The 15,322-nt window shown below is 46.2% G+C and overlaps 1 protein-coding gene across 1 annotated transcript in view; it reads left to right on the top strand.

The window, feature by feature from the left end:
* Nucleotides 1-15,322, top strand: part of antxr2a (ANTXR cell adhesion molecule 2a) — a 303,824-nt gene that overhangs the window by 84,746 nt on the left and 203,756 nt on the right. Inside the window, exon 8 of the mRNA XM_078543719.1 lies at nt 399-459. Coding sequence (XP_078399845.1) covers nt 399-459 — 61 coding nt within the window. The remainder of the gene's footprint in view (nt 1-398; nt 460-15,322) is intronic.

The following is a 15,322-nucleotide window of genomic DNA, read 5'->3' as shown; positions in this document are numbered from 1 at the left end:
TCAGTTTGGAGGCACAGTTCTATTTTTTCCCCTCTTTCTCCTTCCAGCCATCACAGCAACTTGGCTCTTTTAACAACTTGTATTTACATAGTGTCTTTAATAAAGTACAGCATCTTGAGGCTTTTCACAGGAACATGAGCAAACAAAATTTGACACGAGTTCCAGGGGATGAAATTAGGTCACGTAACCAACTGCTTGATCAACGGGTGCCTTGAAGAAACAGTGAGAGCGAGGTGCAGAGGTTTCTGAGCTTGTTTCGATAATGTTGGCATGTTCTTTTAAATTATTACTTTACAATAGGTTGAATAATGAAGTGCAAATCTTGAAACATATAACAGTAATGTTCAAATACCGTTTTACTCTCATTGATTTGCTTTTCTCTTAACTTTACATTGTAGATTTTAAAGAAATCATGTACTGAAGTTTTGCACGTGGAGCCATCTACTGTATGTGCTGGACGTAAGTAAATGTGCTTACATTGTGTTGAAGAAATTAAAATGGTAGACTAGCCTATGTGGGGTAGAATTTACATTTTTCTGAATGAGTGCCATTTTCAGGGACATACGAACATACAAACTAGGAGCAGGAGTAGGCCATTTGGTCCCTTGAGCCTGTTCCTCCATTCACAATAAGATTATGGCTTATCTGATCGTGGCCTCAACTCACATGCCGCCTACCCCTGATAACCTTTGACTCCCTTGTTAGTCGAGAATCTGGCTACCTCTGCCTTAAAAATATTCATTGACCCTACCACTGCCACTCTCTGAGGAAGAGAAATCCAAAGATTCACAAGCCTCTGAGAGAACAAATTTCTTCTCCTCTCTGTCTTAAGTGGGAGACCCCTTATTTTTAAACTGTATCCCCTAGGTTTAGTCTCTCCTACAGGGGAAATGTGTTTTTAGCATCCACCCTATCAAGTCCCTTCAGGATCTTTATATGTTTCAAAAGATCACCTCTCAATCTTCTAAACTCCAATGGATACAGACCCAAATCTGTCCAACATTTTCTCGTAAAATAATCCCCCTCATCCCAAGTAAGGGTCGAGTGAACTTTCTCTGAATTGCTTCCAATGAATTTATATCCTTTCTTAAATAAGGAGACCAAAACTGTACACAGTACTCTAGATGTGGTCTTACCAACACCCTGCACAACTATAGCAACACATCCCTACTTTTTATTCCACTCCCCTTGCAATAAACAACAACATTCCATTTACCTTCTTAATCACTTGCTGTACCTGCAAACTAAATTTTCCTGATTCATGTACCAGGACACCCAGATCCCTTTATACCTCAAGGGTTCTGCAATCTCTAAGAAATAATATGCTGCTTTTCTATTCTTCCTGCCAAAGTGGACAAGTTCACACTTTCCCACATTATACTCTATCATCCGCCAAATATTTGCCCACTCACTTAACCTATCCCTTTGCAGACTCCTTATATCCTTTTCGCAACTAGCTTTCCTACCTATCTTTGTGCCATCAGCAAATTTAGCAACCAGACATATCGTCCAGTCATCCAAATTATTGATATAAATTGTAAATAGTTGAGGCCCCAGCACTGACCCCTGTGACACTCCACTCATCACATCTTGTAAACTTAAAAATCACCCATTTATGCCGACCCTCTGTTTCCTGTTAACTAACCAATCTTCTATCTGTGCTAATATGTTAGCCCCTACACCATGAGCTCTTATTTTGCATAGTAACTTTGATGTGGCGCCTTGTCAAATGCCTTCTGGAAATCGAAGTGCAGCATATCCATAGGTTCCCTTTTATTCACGTTGCTTGTTACTTCCTCAAAGAATTCCAATAAACTAGTCAAACACAATTTCCCTTTCACAAAACCATGTTGGCCCTACTTGATTGCATTGAGATGTTCTAAGTGCCCCTCTATAACCTATAACCAGCAATTTCCCTATGGCAGATGTTAAGCTACCTGGCCTGTAGTTTCCTGCTTTCTGTCTCCTTCCTTTCTTGAATAGAGGAGTCACATTCAGTATTTTCCAATCTGATGGGACCTTTAGAATCTAGGGAATTTTGGAAAATTAAAACCAATGCATCTGCTTTCTCAGCAGCTATTTCTTTTAAAACCCTAGGATGAAGTCCATCAGGACCTGGGGGCTTGTCAGATTTAGTTCTAATATTTTTCTCCATATCCTTTCCTGGTGATTGTAATTGTTTTAAGTTCCTCCCTGTCTTTCACCCCCTGATTCACAATTATTTCTGGGATGTTATTTGTATTCTTTACAATGAAGACAGATGCAAAGTATCTGTTCAATTCATCCGCCGTTTCCGTATTTTCCTTTATTAATTGTCCATTTTCACTCTCTGGAGGACCAATGCTCACTTTAGCTAACACATTTCCTTTTTAAATACCTGTAGAAACTCTTACAATCAGAGTCGCTTGTACTCTAATTTCTCCATGCATCCTACTCCATAGTAATGAGATTGTTATCCCGCCCACCATCCCTTTGTTGTTACCACTCCTCCCAGGCTATTGGGCGCTTTCAATTAAAGCAAACGGCACGAATTTCAAAAAGCTGAAATAGGTGAGCTGCCTATGGAGGCCACGTGACCTGATTTCTGGTCTTCAGGTTGGGGTGCATGCTGCCTGTCCACTGCCAATTCTGCACCCCCATGTGAAACCAGATGAATTTCCACCCCTCTGGGCCAGGTTTGCATGAAGGTGATGGGAAACGCGAGTTGAATAAGTTCTTAACCCGCAAACTCATCTCCGTTAAGGAGGCTCCCAGCCACCACATCTTTCAGCCCTCATGATTACAACTGGGCCAATGTCCCAAAAAACAGAGGTGGGCCTTTGAGCCAGCAGGTCTCACTGTCCACCTGCCTCAGTTGCCCCCTCCACCATGTCCTTGCCTTTTCCTGAAACAAAGATATGGTGGCTGGGAGCTTCCTTAACCGAGATGGGTTTGTGGGTTAAGAAAATATGGAATGCTGGGGCTTTTGTTACTAAGAGTTATTTAACCCAGCTTAAATCAGGTATCAAATTAGGAAATATTTTATATTACATGGGGATATTTACAAAGGAGAGTAGTTATAGGCTGTTATTGTCAGAAAAAATATGCTGATAATTTGTGACCCTGTGGAGGAAGCTCTGAAAATCATCGGCATCGGAGAACACATTTTTGATTTGTTTCCCACTGGTTATTTACTGCCATATCTTGTATCTATTTATGTAATCAACCTTGGCCAGTTTTCCCCTCATACCTACTGAATTGGCTTTGTTTAGGCTTAAGAATCTTGTTTGGGACTGGAGAATGTTGCTCTCAAACTTAATATGGATTCAGTTGTGTTCTGATCACTCTTTTTCCTCCATGATCTTCAAATGACAACATTACTAATTAACTCTGCCTCATTACACAATGCTAGGCCTAAAATAGCTTTGTCCCTTGTTGGTTCCATAATGGTCTAGGAAGCTGTCATGAAAGCATTCTACAAACCCATCTTCTGGACTACCTTTGCCAATTTTATTTGCCCAGTCTATACGAAGATTAAAATCCTCCATGATTATGATATTGCCTTTGTTAGAAGTTCCAAGTGATTCTTGCTACATGCTCTGCTCAATGGTCTAGCTATTGTTCAGGGTCCTATGAACTACTCCCATCAATGTTTTTGGACCCTTGTTATTCCTAATCTCCACTCATACCGGTTCCATTTCCAGATCATCTGAGCCAAGATCCTTTCTTATTACTGACTTTATGTCATCCTTTATTATCAGGGCAACTCATCCTTTTTCCATTCTGCGTGTCTTTTTAAAATGTTGCCTATCCTAGAACATTTATTTCCAACATTAATCATCTTACAACAATGCCTCTATAATGGCGATTATATCAATCTCATTTATCTCTATTTGTGCCACTAGTTCATCTATCTTGTTATGAATGCTTCATGCATTTAGATAAAGAAACTTTAGATTTTTTTTACCACTGCTCTCTGTGTGTGGACCTCAGTTGCTGGTGCACTATTAGCATTAAACTCTCTGTCCCTTCCTGTCCCACTCTGCTTGTCTACTTAAATTGCTACAATACTTTATTGCCTTGATTTCTTTCTTTTTAGATTTCTAAATCTCCCTTCAGCTGACTCCGCCTCCACCCTTTTTATTTCAAAGTTAGTTATATGAATCTCCAGGATGCCGAGCCAATCCCAATGGGACAGCTCCCTCTTTTCCCTGTAGTGCCTCCAGTGCCTTCAATACATGTACTGAAACCCCTTCTTCCCATGTCACTCTTTGAGTCATCTGTTTAATTCTCTAATCTGCTTGACCTTATGCCATTTGTCACATGGTTTAGATAACAATCCACAGATTATTATCTATGAGGTTCTGCGTTTTAATTTGGACTATAATTGCTGAAACTCTCAGTAAAATAGCATTTTTAGTTCTATCTATGCTGTTGATTCTTATGTGGATCACAGCAACTGGACCTTACTACTCCCACTCCTTGTTTATCTCTAGCCGTGAGGAGATGTCTTTAACCCTGGCACTGGGCAGGCAACAAACCTTGAGAATTCCCATTTGTGGCTGCAGAGAACATTATCTATTCCCCTAACGATATTGTCCTCTATCACTACCACATTCCGTTTGCTTCCCCTGCTTGAATGGCTTCCCACACTATGGTGCAATTTTCTCATCCATCCTGCCCCCTTGCGCTCATCCACATGGGTAGCAAGCACTCCGTACATGTTGGTCAAAGTCAAGGCCGAGCTCCTCCATCGCTATCAGCTGGATCCCTATACCTGCCTGATGCGCAATTACACCTTCCTGTCCCTGACCATTGACTAACTCTAAAGTTCTACTTAACCAAAGGGGTGTGACTTCCTACTGAAATAAAATGTTCAGGTAACCCACATCCTCCCTGATGCCCTGCAATGTCTTCAGCTCGGACTCCAGCTCAACAACTCTGAGCCAAAGTTGCTCAAGCTGCTTTTAGCGCAGATATAGTAATCCGGAACTACAGCTCAGTCTTCCATATTGAGCAGTTATGGCACACCACCTTCTCTGCGATGTCCATCTAACCTCATTTATTTATTTATTTGTTTGACTAGTTAATTAGCTACTAATTTAAGAGTGTATTTGTAAGTTGTTGTTTCACAGCTCAGACACAAAAGACAAACATACACCAAACGATTGGAGATTTAAAAAAATTGAATAAAAAGGAACATCTCTTTCCCCAACTTGCATTAAATTCCTGACTTTAGCACTCAGCTTAAAAAAACTGCAGCTCCCTGATAGCTGCTCCAGGTAATATTTTGGCCAGAATTCTCCTGTTGGCGTACAGGATGGGTCCCGCACGCCCGCGCGTAAAATGAAACGCGATGATGGCGGCGAGCGTCCCGACATCACCGTGCCCATCACAATATTTGGGAAGGCAGGCGCACTATAAGTTCGGATGCATGCCCGCCATCAATTAATGGGCCAGTTAAGGCCCTTGAGGCAGCAATTGAATTTGATTTTTCGCAGCCCAAGCGATCTTCAGGACATCGCACAGGCACAACAGGCAGGCAGGTAGGAGACATTTGTATAAACCTCATCCATGGGCAGGATAAGAGGGGTGAGTGGGGTTGCGAATGTTATCTTTCAGGTATTTAAGTGTGAAAGTTACTGATACTTGCCTGTGTGAGCAGGAATACTTGAAAACTCATACCAACTGCTTGGACAGGAGTAAAAGCCTTTGTCAGGACTCTACAGTAGAAATCATTTCTGAGGCCTGCAGCTTTCAGGAAGCTTCCCTTAGCCTGGAAATGGGAGTTGTGCTCTCCATCAGAGGCACCTCCCCTGAGGAGGAAGGTAGGAAGGGAAGGCCAGAAGGGGGAGGAGACCAGGAGTCCACATTCAGCCTCCAGGGAAGCCACCTTTGGAAGGAGAGGTGCAGGCACAAGGGGTGCAGGGCCAACAGGAAGTGCAAGGCAGAAGGGGCCACAGAAGATGCCAATATCCTGCTGCCAGGGTTTACAGGCGATAATGCAGCTACCTCAATATGTCTGAGGTGCAGTGCCAAAGGAGGCTCCTACTCCCAAGGGAGACAGTCACCTCCATCTGTCAGATGATAGGCCCTGAGATCTCCGCAAACTGTGTGGGTGGACACCCCATTCTAGTGGCTCTAAAGGTCACAGCTGCCCTCAACTCCTATGCCTCCGATTCTTTCCAGGGGTCGGTGGGTGATCTCTGCCGAGTCTCCCAGTCACCTGTCCACAGTTGTGTCAAGCAGGTCACAGACGCTCTATTCAGGCGTGCATTAACTTTCATCCACTACAGCTGGGACAATGCCAGTGAGGCTGAGTGAGCCAGAGGCTTCGTGGCCATTGCTGGCTTCTCCCGTGTCCAGGGTGCAATAGACTGTACACATGTGGCCATCAAGGCGCCAGCAGGTGAGCCCGGTGCCTTCATCAACATGAGGGACTTCCACCCCATGAACGTGCAGATAGTGTGTGATCACAGGATGCAGATTCTACAAGTCTGTGCAAGGTATCCAGGCAGTTCCCAGGATGCCTACATCCTCAGACACTCCCAGGTGCCGGGGCTCTTCAGTGCTCCAGCCCAGCTTGATGGCTGGCTGCTGGGTGACAAGGGCTATCCCCTCAGAAGGTAGCTCATGACGCCTCTCCGCCATCCAAGAACAGAAGCTGAGCAGCGGTACAATAGGAGCCATGCCTCCACAAGGGCTGTGGTGGAGAGAACCATCGGTCTCCTCAAGACGCGCTTCCGATGCCTGGACCACTCAGGGGGCGCACTCCACTACCCCCCAGATCGTGTGTCACTGATAGTGGTTGTATGTTGCGCTCTCCACAATCCGGTGCTGGAAAGGGGGGATGCAGTGGACGAGGAAGATGTGGACGCAGTTGCTCTGACTGCACACGATGAGTCCAGCAATGAGTCTGAGGATGAGCACGCACAGGAGAACGCTGAGGGGGTAAACGTTGACCCGGGCATACTCCAGGGAGGCAGGGACACCCGGGGGACTTTAATCCAAAGAACCTTTAGCTAGCCCAACACAGATGGACATCCAACACACGCCAGGGCTGCAGGCTCCATACTCGATACCTGAGAGCAAAATCTGCCTGGATAAGAACATTAGCTAAGGCCCTTGTCAATAAAGCTCAATGTCAAACAACTCACTCACAACATCATGGCTTCCCGTGCACATGCGGAAGTAAGGAATCACCCTGAGGCATGGCAACACATCAAAATTTATTGAGTAAACTAAAGTAAGTTCGTAAAGCAAAAGAAAAACGGTGTTGCACATCAAACCAAGTCTTCGACTCAGTACTGTGGGCCAACATAAAAGCACCAGTGAGAAACCCGTGGTGTGCCTAAGGTGCCTTAAATTTACGCTGACGGGTGCTACGTCTAGGTGCTGTCTCCTCGCTGGCACTGGCATCAGAGACAGCCTGCTCACTGTGCTGTCCTGTTGGCCTCGATGACCTTGGCAGACGTCCTCTGGCCTGCGAAGCATTTGATGGCCCCGCCTGGGAGGGAGTGCTAGTTGCACAGCTGGCTTCTTCCCAGTCGCTGCAGCCTCATCGGATGCCACGGTCACTGGCAGAGGGGCGGAGTAGCTGCTGCCCTCATCCGGAGCGCCCTGAGAGGAGCCCACAGAGATGACAGGCAGCTGCTGCGCTGATGTGAGGTCGCTTCGGACCTCCCTGCTCACCGTAGATGAATGGGCACCGAGCTGGGATACTTGGCACCCAGACCTTCTCCCACACTGGCACTGACCAGCTGAGGTCAATGCCGCTGTGAGGGCTTGCAGGTCCGAGCGCCACCCCAGGAGGACCCGATTGTTCTCCTGGAGGAGCCTCTCCATTGGAGTCGCCACTCTCTCCACAGAAGAAGCGCTCGGCTATGAGGCCCATTGCAACGGTGATGCTCCGCTTGGACTCCTCAAGCACAGGCACCATGCCACGCATAGCCTCATGTATCTCCACCAGATCCTCATGCATATCCCACTGCACTTCCAGTGTCTGCTGCCTCACGGACGACACCAGAGGGAAATCATCAGCCACCGACTGAGCATGTACCTGGTCCCCAGCAGCCCTCCAACTGTCAGCGCCCTGGGCACTCTCTGTCTCTGCCCGCACCTCAAGCAAGTGTGAAGTGCCCTCACCGCTGTGCCCCGGGACACTAGCGAAGATCTAATTCCCATCGTGGTGCTAGTATCTGTGCTGATGCCTGCCTGGCAGAAATGGTGTGACGCTGGTGAGTGGATTTGCTCGGGGGCTTCAGGGCTGGGCCCTCTGCCTCCTCCTCCTGGCCCTGCTCCGGTGATACTGAAAGGAAGAACATGGACATTTGATTGGTTACAGCGCAGACAATGTCAATTTACATGCCTGTCCCCCTGGATCATTATGCGCTCATCCTTCCATAATCAATGGTCAACCCATGTTGCTAACTTCAATCACTGAGCATTCAGCAGTGCCATGGCTACTGTGACACACATGGTGACCTGAGTGCTTGCCAAACATACCTCCCCATGGCACCCCAGCCTCATCGCCACCGGTGGACCTGGGGGCATGGCGCCTCTCCAGATCCATGGCCTGCTGCTCGAAAGGTGTTAGAATGGCCAACTGGGCCTGGCCTCCGCCTGTTCGCATTGTGTGCAGTCTTCTCCTGAAAAGGAGAGAAAAGCATTGATTAGTCCAGCCTGCGCCTGAATTCCCATCGCATCCCTGCCAACCCAGCCAGAGTGGGACATTGCAGAGCTCCGGTTCTTCATCACCCCGCAGCTGCTGCACACTCACCCAAACAAGACAGGGCTGACTCCACCCCTCCCCCTTGCCCAAATGCTGCCTCCTTCACATGTGGACTTTACTTTGCTAAGCAAGGAGGTACAAGCACGTGGAGCGCAAAAACCAGCAGATGGATTGGTGCCCTGCCACCTGGAAACTCCCTTCCCAGCATGTTAGCACCCTGACTTTGACATGCTTCCCAGTTCCAGCACTTTGCCTAGGTGCAGACCCTTGACTTTCACCCCCATTCTATACTCTGGGTGTCAGTGTCACACATGCTGCGGATGCAGAACACATCCTAGCTCAACCCTCTCAGGGTGAACTGAACATGGGCAATATCTGCTGGCACACCCAGCGAGCGATACATGCCATGAGGGATTCAATGCCGTTACTGTACTCAGAGTTGGCGGGGGTGTGGGGGGTGTTGTGGGTTTGGGGGAAAGGGTGACACTGCATTAAGTGACTTGAGGCAACATGATACTCACCCTTCCTGAGTGCAGGAGATCATTGAATCTTTTGCCGCACTGGAGCCATGTGCGTTGTACCACATCATGGGAGCTCACAATCTCGGCCACCTCCTCCCACACAAGCTTGGTCAGGTGGGGAGGCCTCCGCCTCCTGTCCCTCGGAAGAAGGATCTCCTGTCACGCTGCCACCTCCTCCAGGAGGGCAGCGAGGCACTTGTCTGAAAAACAAGGGGCACACTGCCCTGCTGGCCAACCCTTTGGCCTGGCCTGCCTCGATGGCCTACCCTCCGGACTTGCATCACCAACATTGCCCCTCTGCAGAGCCATTCTTCCAGCCATTGTGAGCAGCCTTTCGAAGGCTGCCAGGCCTACATTTATACAGGCCGCCAGGTTGTCATTGGACCCGGTGGTCTGAGCACGCCCGTTGCTGCCTGCCCACTCGCACTGTGCACGGGAGTCGTGAAGTACACTGGGCGGGCCTTAATTAGCTCACCTGTGTAAATTGGCGCTGCAGACCCGATGGCAGGCGGCAATCAGGTCCGCACCTGCTCCCGACTGGCCCGCCCGACATGGGGAAAATTCTCCCTTTGTGCCGTGCAGCCTTGGACCATCTACCTGTTCATAATATTTTGGTACTACTTTTTTCTTTTTAATGTGGGCTACTTTCTTCTTTAGCTGTCTGCTGATACTATGAGCAGAACTTTACATTGGCGTGCAGGCGCGTGCCCGACACGCCGGAATGTAAAATGACACGCGATGACATCAGGCGTGCGTCCCGAAGTCATCGCGCTGTCTCGCGATGTTTCAATAATTGAAAGGCCTATTAAGACCATTTATGAACTAATTAACTTCAAATTTACGCTGCCCATCCAACCTTACGGTTGGCGGGCAGGCAAAAAGTCCAAAAGCAGCTTTTACGTTTTTTAGGAAACCTCACCCATGAGCGGGATAAGATTTCCTAAAGCATGATTATATAAAAATTTTATTTTGAAAATAAAAACATGTCCCATTGCATGTGACACAATCACATGAGGGGACATGTTTCATTAAATTTTTACTTAACTCATATATATTTTTAAAAAGCGCTTCAATGTCCCTGAGGCAGCTCCGTGCCTCAAGGTGATTGAAGCGCTCTTTTGTGTGCATGCACGAGAAAGCGCTGGACCCGACTCTCCCTCCTCCCCCCTGCCCGCACAGGCAGCGCTGAGCGCTACCGCTCACGACCCATGCAGGTCAGGCCTTAATTGGCCCGCATGAAATCACAGTGCGGAGCCGATTGCGGGCAGTGGTTGGCTCCATGACCGCCCCTGCCCGCTCCTGCTGAGCCCGCCCAACCAATGTAAAATCCTGGCCTATATATAGCACTGTGTTATGATCCCTGTGGAAACTGGTAACGTTTCAAAAGAAATTTAAACTTCCAGTTTATAGCTAAAGAAGATGAATCACAAGATTTCATGTTTTAAAGCTTTGGCCTGAATTTTGAGCCAGTTGAGCACGTGCAATCAGCGAGCACGGGAGTGGACAGGAAACTGTCCCCCGACTGCGATCGGCCTCTGACCGCGATTTCACGCTGGCTGTCCAATTAATGGCTAGCCGGCATGAAATGCGCCCGGATGAAAGCTCTGCCCTGCCGGTGTGGGCGAAGAGGCTGGGCACCGATGTCACCACGGGTGCGGGTGAGCCTTTCCACTGAGCTCTCTGAAGGCAGACAGCTGCCTCAGGGAGCTGCAGATCTCCAAATAATAAAATAAAGCACAACAATGCTACAAAACATGTCCATGCAGCACAATCAAGCCCCTGAAAGCAGACCTCATTTAAAAAAAACCATTCCCAGATATTTCTTTTTATTTTAAATCCTAACGGGGATTTCATCCCACACTTGGATGTGGTTTCATCAAAAATGTGAAGCCCACCTGGCCGATTGGCCCCTCTGCCAACCATAAGGTTGGACGGGCCACGAAAAATCACTTAACGGTTGTGGGCGGGCGCTCTTCCAACTGCCATGTGTGCCTGCTGAGCGAAATATCGCATGAGTGCGCAATGACATGGGGATGTTCGCCCGACTTCATCTCGCACGATTTTATGCATGCTCGGGTCGGGTACGTGCCCACCTGGGTGGGGGTAGTGGGGGGGGGGGGTGGTGGGTTTCCTAGCCTTTGAGTGTAATGGATGACTAAAATAACACTATTGACTGGACTCCATTTTCTTTTTATGGGCAACTTATACTTTAAGGTATGAAAGGAATGTTTCCCGTTTATATTTATCACAGATCTCACACTTCATGGAATTATATTCCTTATTGCAAACCGTCCACAGTTGCTCCCAGTTTCCAATGGGTTTGCATTTCCCTGTTTCAGGTAGATTCTTCAGATGATTGCCTCCACGCACTTTGCTTGGTATTTAGAGAGTTTCCTTAATCTACTACCAGCAGCAAAACCTGTCCTGATGATTCTACCTCTCTGGCCACATAAGGACGAATCTCCCAGAATCTTTAGATGGCTACAGGATGTGTCTCTTCCACTAGAGAACGTCTTCCTCCTGCAGCTGGTTGTGGCAGTTCCTAAAGCCAAGGGGCCTCTTTTCTCGGCTGACTACACAAACTGCCTGTGATGTTCATTGATTTGTAGGGAAGCCTGTAAACTGATCTCAAAAGTGGCTTCCTCTGCACTCTTCCGCATAGCAACATGAAACCCATTAGTCTTACATACAGGTAAAAATTCTGATTAGTTATTCTGGACCCCAACCCTCCTCCTCTGAGAAGTAAATGAACAGTTTTCAGCACATGCTTACAATCCAATATATGCAACACCTTTCTGGGACTTTGGGAGGCTCACAGTCTCCATTGTTGGCAAACAGGCTGCTACCGTTGTCTCCAAACGTAAATACCTTGCATCTTCTTCCCAGTAAAACAATCTCTAAGCCTTCCTTTGATCCCTAATAATCAAACTACCCAGGCATATTGTCAGGCAGACTTCAGAACAGGTAACATGACCTCCCTTCATTTTACCCTAAATTTAAAAATACAGCCCCAAAACATCATAATCTTATAAACCTCATAATTGTAACACCTCCATCTAAATAATGAAAAGGCATCGCCATAATGATGAGTTTTCATAAACATTATCCAAAATTTAACAAATTATACCATTCTACGCAGTACAAGTAACATTCTTTCCCTATGCTGTTAGATTTTCCAATAAACAGTCCATCTTGGCAGTGTCATGATGTTCGACCTGTATCAATCAAATACATGTAACAGTTAAGGTTTCAAGTCCTTTTTACAGCGATTCTTAAAGTCTTTCCTCTCAAATGATGAAGAAGTAGTTTCGCTGCTAGTAGCGCCATTCTCATGACGATTACAGTTCACATTGTTTCCACGTCCTTGATTAAAAGATGGCACAATTGATGACAAGTACAATATTGCTGACTTCTGATAATGCCTCTGGTTTTTGAATACCAGCAGACTCAATAGACTCAGAAGAAATCATCTGTCGTAATGCTTTTTACCCTCTGAATTCAGTATTTCCTTTGGTTCTTCTTTAAAACCAGATTTTCCATTGTCATCAGGGTGTTGGCTTTTTAACTTAGTCTTTGGATCACCCTGTTCAGATTTTACCTTCTGATGTCCATTCTTTTTCGGAGGTATGGTTTCCTTAATGTCTAAATTTGAAGAAAAAGGTCGCAGCTAGCAAACATTCGAGTTGTCTTTCTCCTGTTTCAATGCAGAATTATGGTTCTCCTTCATTGCTTTAAGAATCTTGTTGAAATTATATTTATGTTCCAATTAAACTTCCTGATATTCCTTTTTTAATTAGTTCTCGCAGTTTTCTACACTCCTTCTGTTTTTTGTCTTCCCATTCAGAATCCTCAACAAAGATCACCAAATGATGCTTCTTGAAAACTTCAGTACTAAAGTATTTTGCATTTAATTGGTCCTATAAGAGCACAGGGTTTTATTTTAAAGGTTGTACTTATTTAATGCAGTAGAAATAATTTACAAGATGGGAATAATAAAGTACTGAATTCTGTTAACTATGTATGGTATGCATGGGAGTCAACCACTCTCTCGACTCCTCCAGTCTTGCTAAATTATAAGACTACTTACCTGACATCCAGTGCTGAATAAGAAGAAATTTCCTAGATTTAAATATTGTTAAGACTGAAACCATTCGATCCTTGGTCCGAACTCTGTTACCTAACTACCAACTCCATCCCTCTCCGTGACAATAGTCTTAGATTAAGCCAGTCTGTTCGCAAAATTTGGCCCAAATTTTCACAAAGAAGGAAGGGCTCCATAGGCAGTATGGTGTCAGAGCCCTGATTCTGGAAGCCCTGAACCAGTATTTTCGCTGGGGTTGGGGAGGTGGTGGTGGTGGGGAGTTGGTGGTACAGGGGTTACACATACTTTGCATATCCACAGATCACAGAAGCATAGACACATTTAAAAGCGCGGCTGCCTTTAGTTAGAAGCAATTTTCAAATTCAAAGATTCTGAAATACGGCTTGTGGGATTTACGAATTCGAGGAAAAGGTCTAAACTTATCAGAGTTCTTTGGAGAGGTCAGGTACCTTTTTGCAGAGGTTCAGGTGCTCCTTTGGGATTGGTAAGAGCAGACATGAATGTGCATAAAAACTGGATAAGGTTTGTGTAACTGTTAAACACTCAAGTCATTTAAATGCCCCGCTCTTTAAATTTTGGAGAGAAAACAGCCTCAGTTGAGAAAAATATCAGTGCTTTCAATTTCAATATATAGTTATTGACATAAGCCTAAGGGTTGTCATTATAGTACTCATGCTGCTTGACTACTCCCACAACCTGTCATTTTTACAGTGGGTGCCTTGTAAGCTTAGTTTGGTTGACAGCTTCAAGTGGTATAAAGGGATTGGCTGTCTTTGATGTGGGGCTAAGATTTTTATAAGGGATTAAGTACTTAAAGGAATTAAAATGTATTGAATGGGCTTTGATAATAAGAGGTTTTTAATATAGTGAAGTATGTAATAGATACTTAGAGCTTTATTTAATCTTAACATAGCTCCTGAGGCCTGCCCATGGTGGATATTGTGTAAGTTGGCATGGAGGGTGTAAGGGCTAAGGGTGTTGGGTGGAGGGTCATGGTCTGGCGTGAGTTGGCACTAAGTTGGCATAGGGCTATAAAGGGCTATGGGAATGAGTAGGGGTCTTGGTTAGACATGGAGGATGTGAGGGGGCCATGGGGGTGGGTACAGGGGCATAGGTTGCCATAGAGGGTATGAAGGGCCATGAGAGTTGGGTGGGGAACATGAGATGGCATGAGTTGGCATGGATGGGGGGAGGGGATTGTGTGAGGGGGGTGAGAGTGAGGAGATGTGAGGGTTAAGGGCTGGAGGGCTGTTTCTCATTTCACTGTTTTTATTGCAACTATAACAAAGTCCCAGCGTGTCAGAGCATGCCTTTTAACTAGTGCGCCTCGACACCCGGCAGCCCCTTTCATTTCCTCTGCATCGACTCCAGTTAGTACCTGCAACACTCCCACAAATGTTTGGATTTTTGTTCTGAGTTGGAGGTTTCTTCTGAGCTGGGTTTAGAGAGTTGGGGAATTTTCCCAACTCTGTGCACCCGACTTGGGAGCAAAAATTTGGCCCCTTGTGTCACATTTGACCCTGAGATGAGCTTATGTCCTCATATTCGTGACATTACTAAGACTGCCCATTTCCACCCCCGTAACATCACCTGATTTTGCCCCTGTCTCAGCTCCTCTGCTGCAGAATCCCTCATTCATGCCTTTGTTATCTCTAGACTTGACTATTTCCAGCACTCCTGGTTGGTCTCCCACATTCTATGCTCCGTAAACTTGAGGTCATCCAAAACACTGTTGTCCATGTGTCAACTCTAATCAAGTCCCGTTTCCTATCACCCCTGTGCTCACTGACCCACATTGACTCCTTGTCAAGCAGCGTCTCGATTTTAAAATTCTCATTCTTGTTTTCAAATCCTACTGTGGCCTTGTCCCTCCCTATATTTGTAATCTCCTCCACTCCCACAATCTTCCGAGATATCTGCATTCCTTTAAATCTGGTCTCTTGTGCAACCCTGATGTTAATCGCTCCAGCATTGGTGGCCATGCCTTCA

This window comes from Cetorhinus maximus, chromosome 1 (genome assembly GCF_964194155.1).
Source record: "Cetorhinus maximus chromosome 1, sCetMax3.hap1.1, whole genome shotgun sequence".
NCBI classification, from domain to species: domain Eukaryota; kingdom Metazoa; phylum Chordata; class Chondrichthyes; order Lamniformes; family Cetorhinidae; genus Cetorhinus; species Cetorhinus maximus.
Note: the sequence above shows the minus strand (reverse complement) of the source record. Positions and strands in the feature narration are given on the sequence as shown.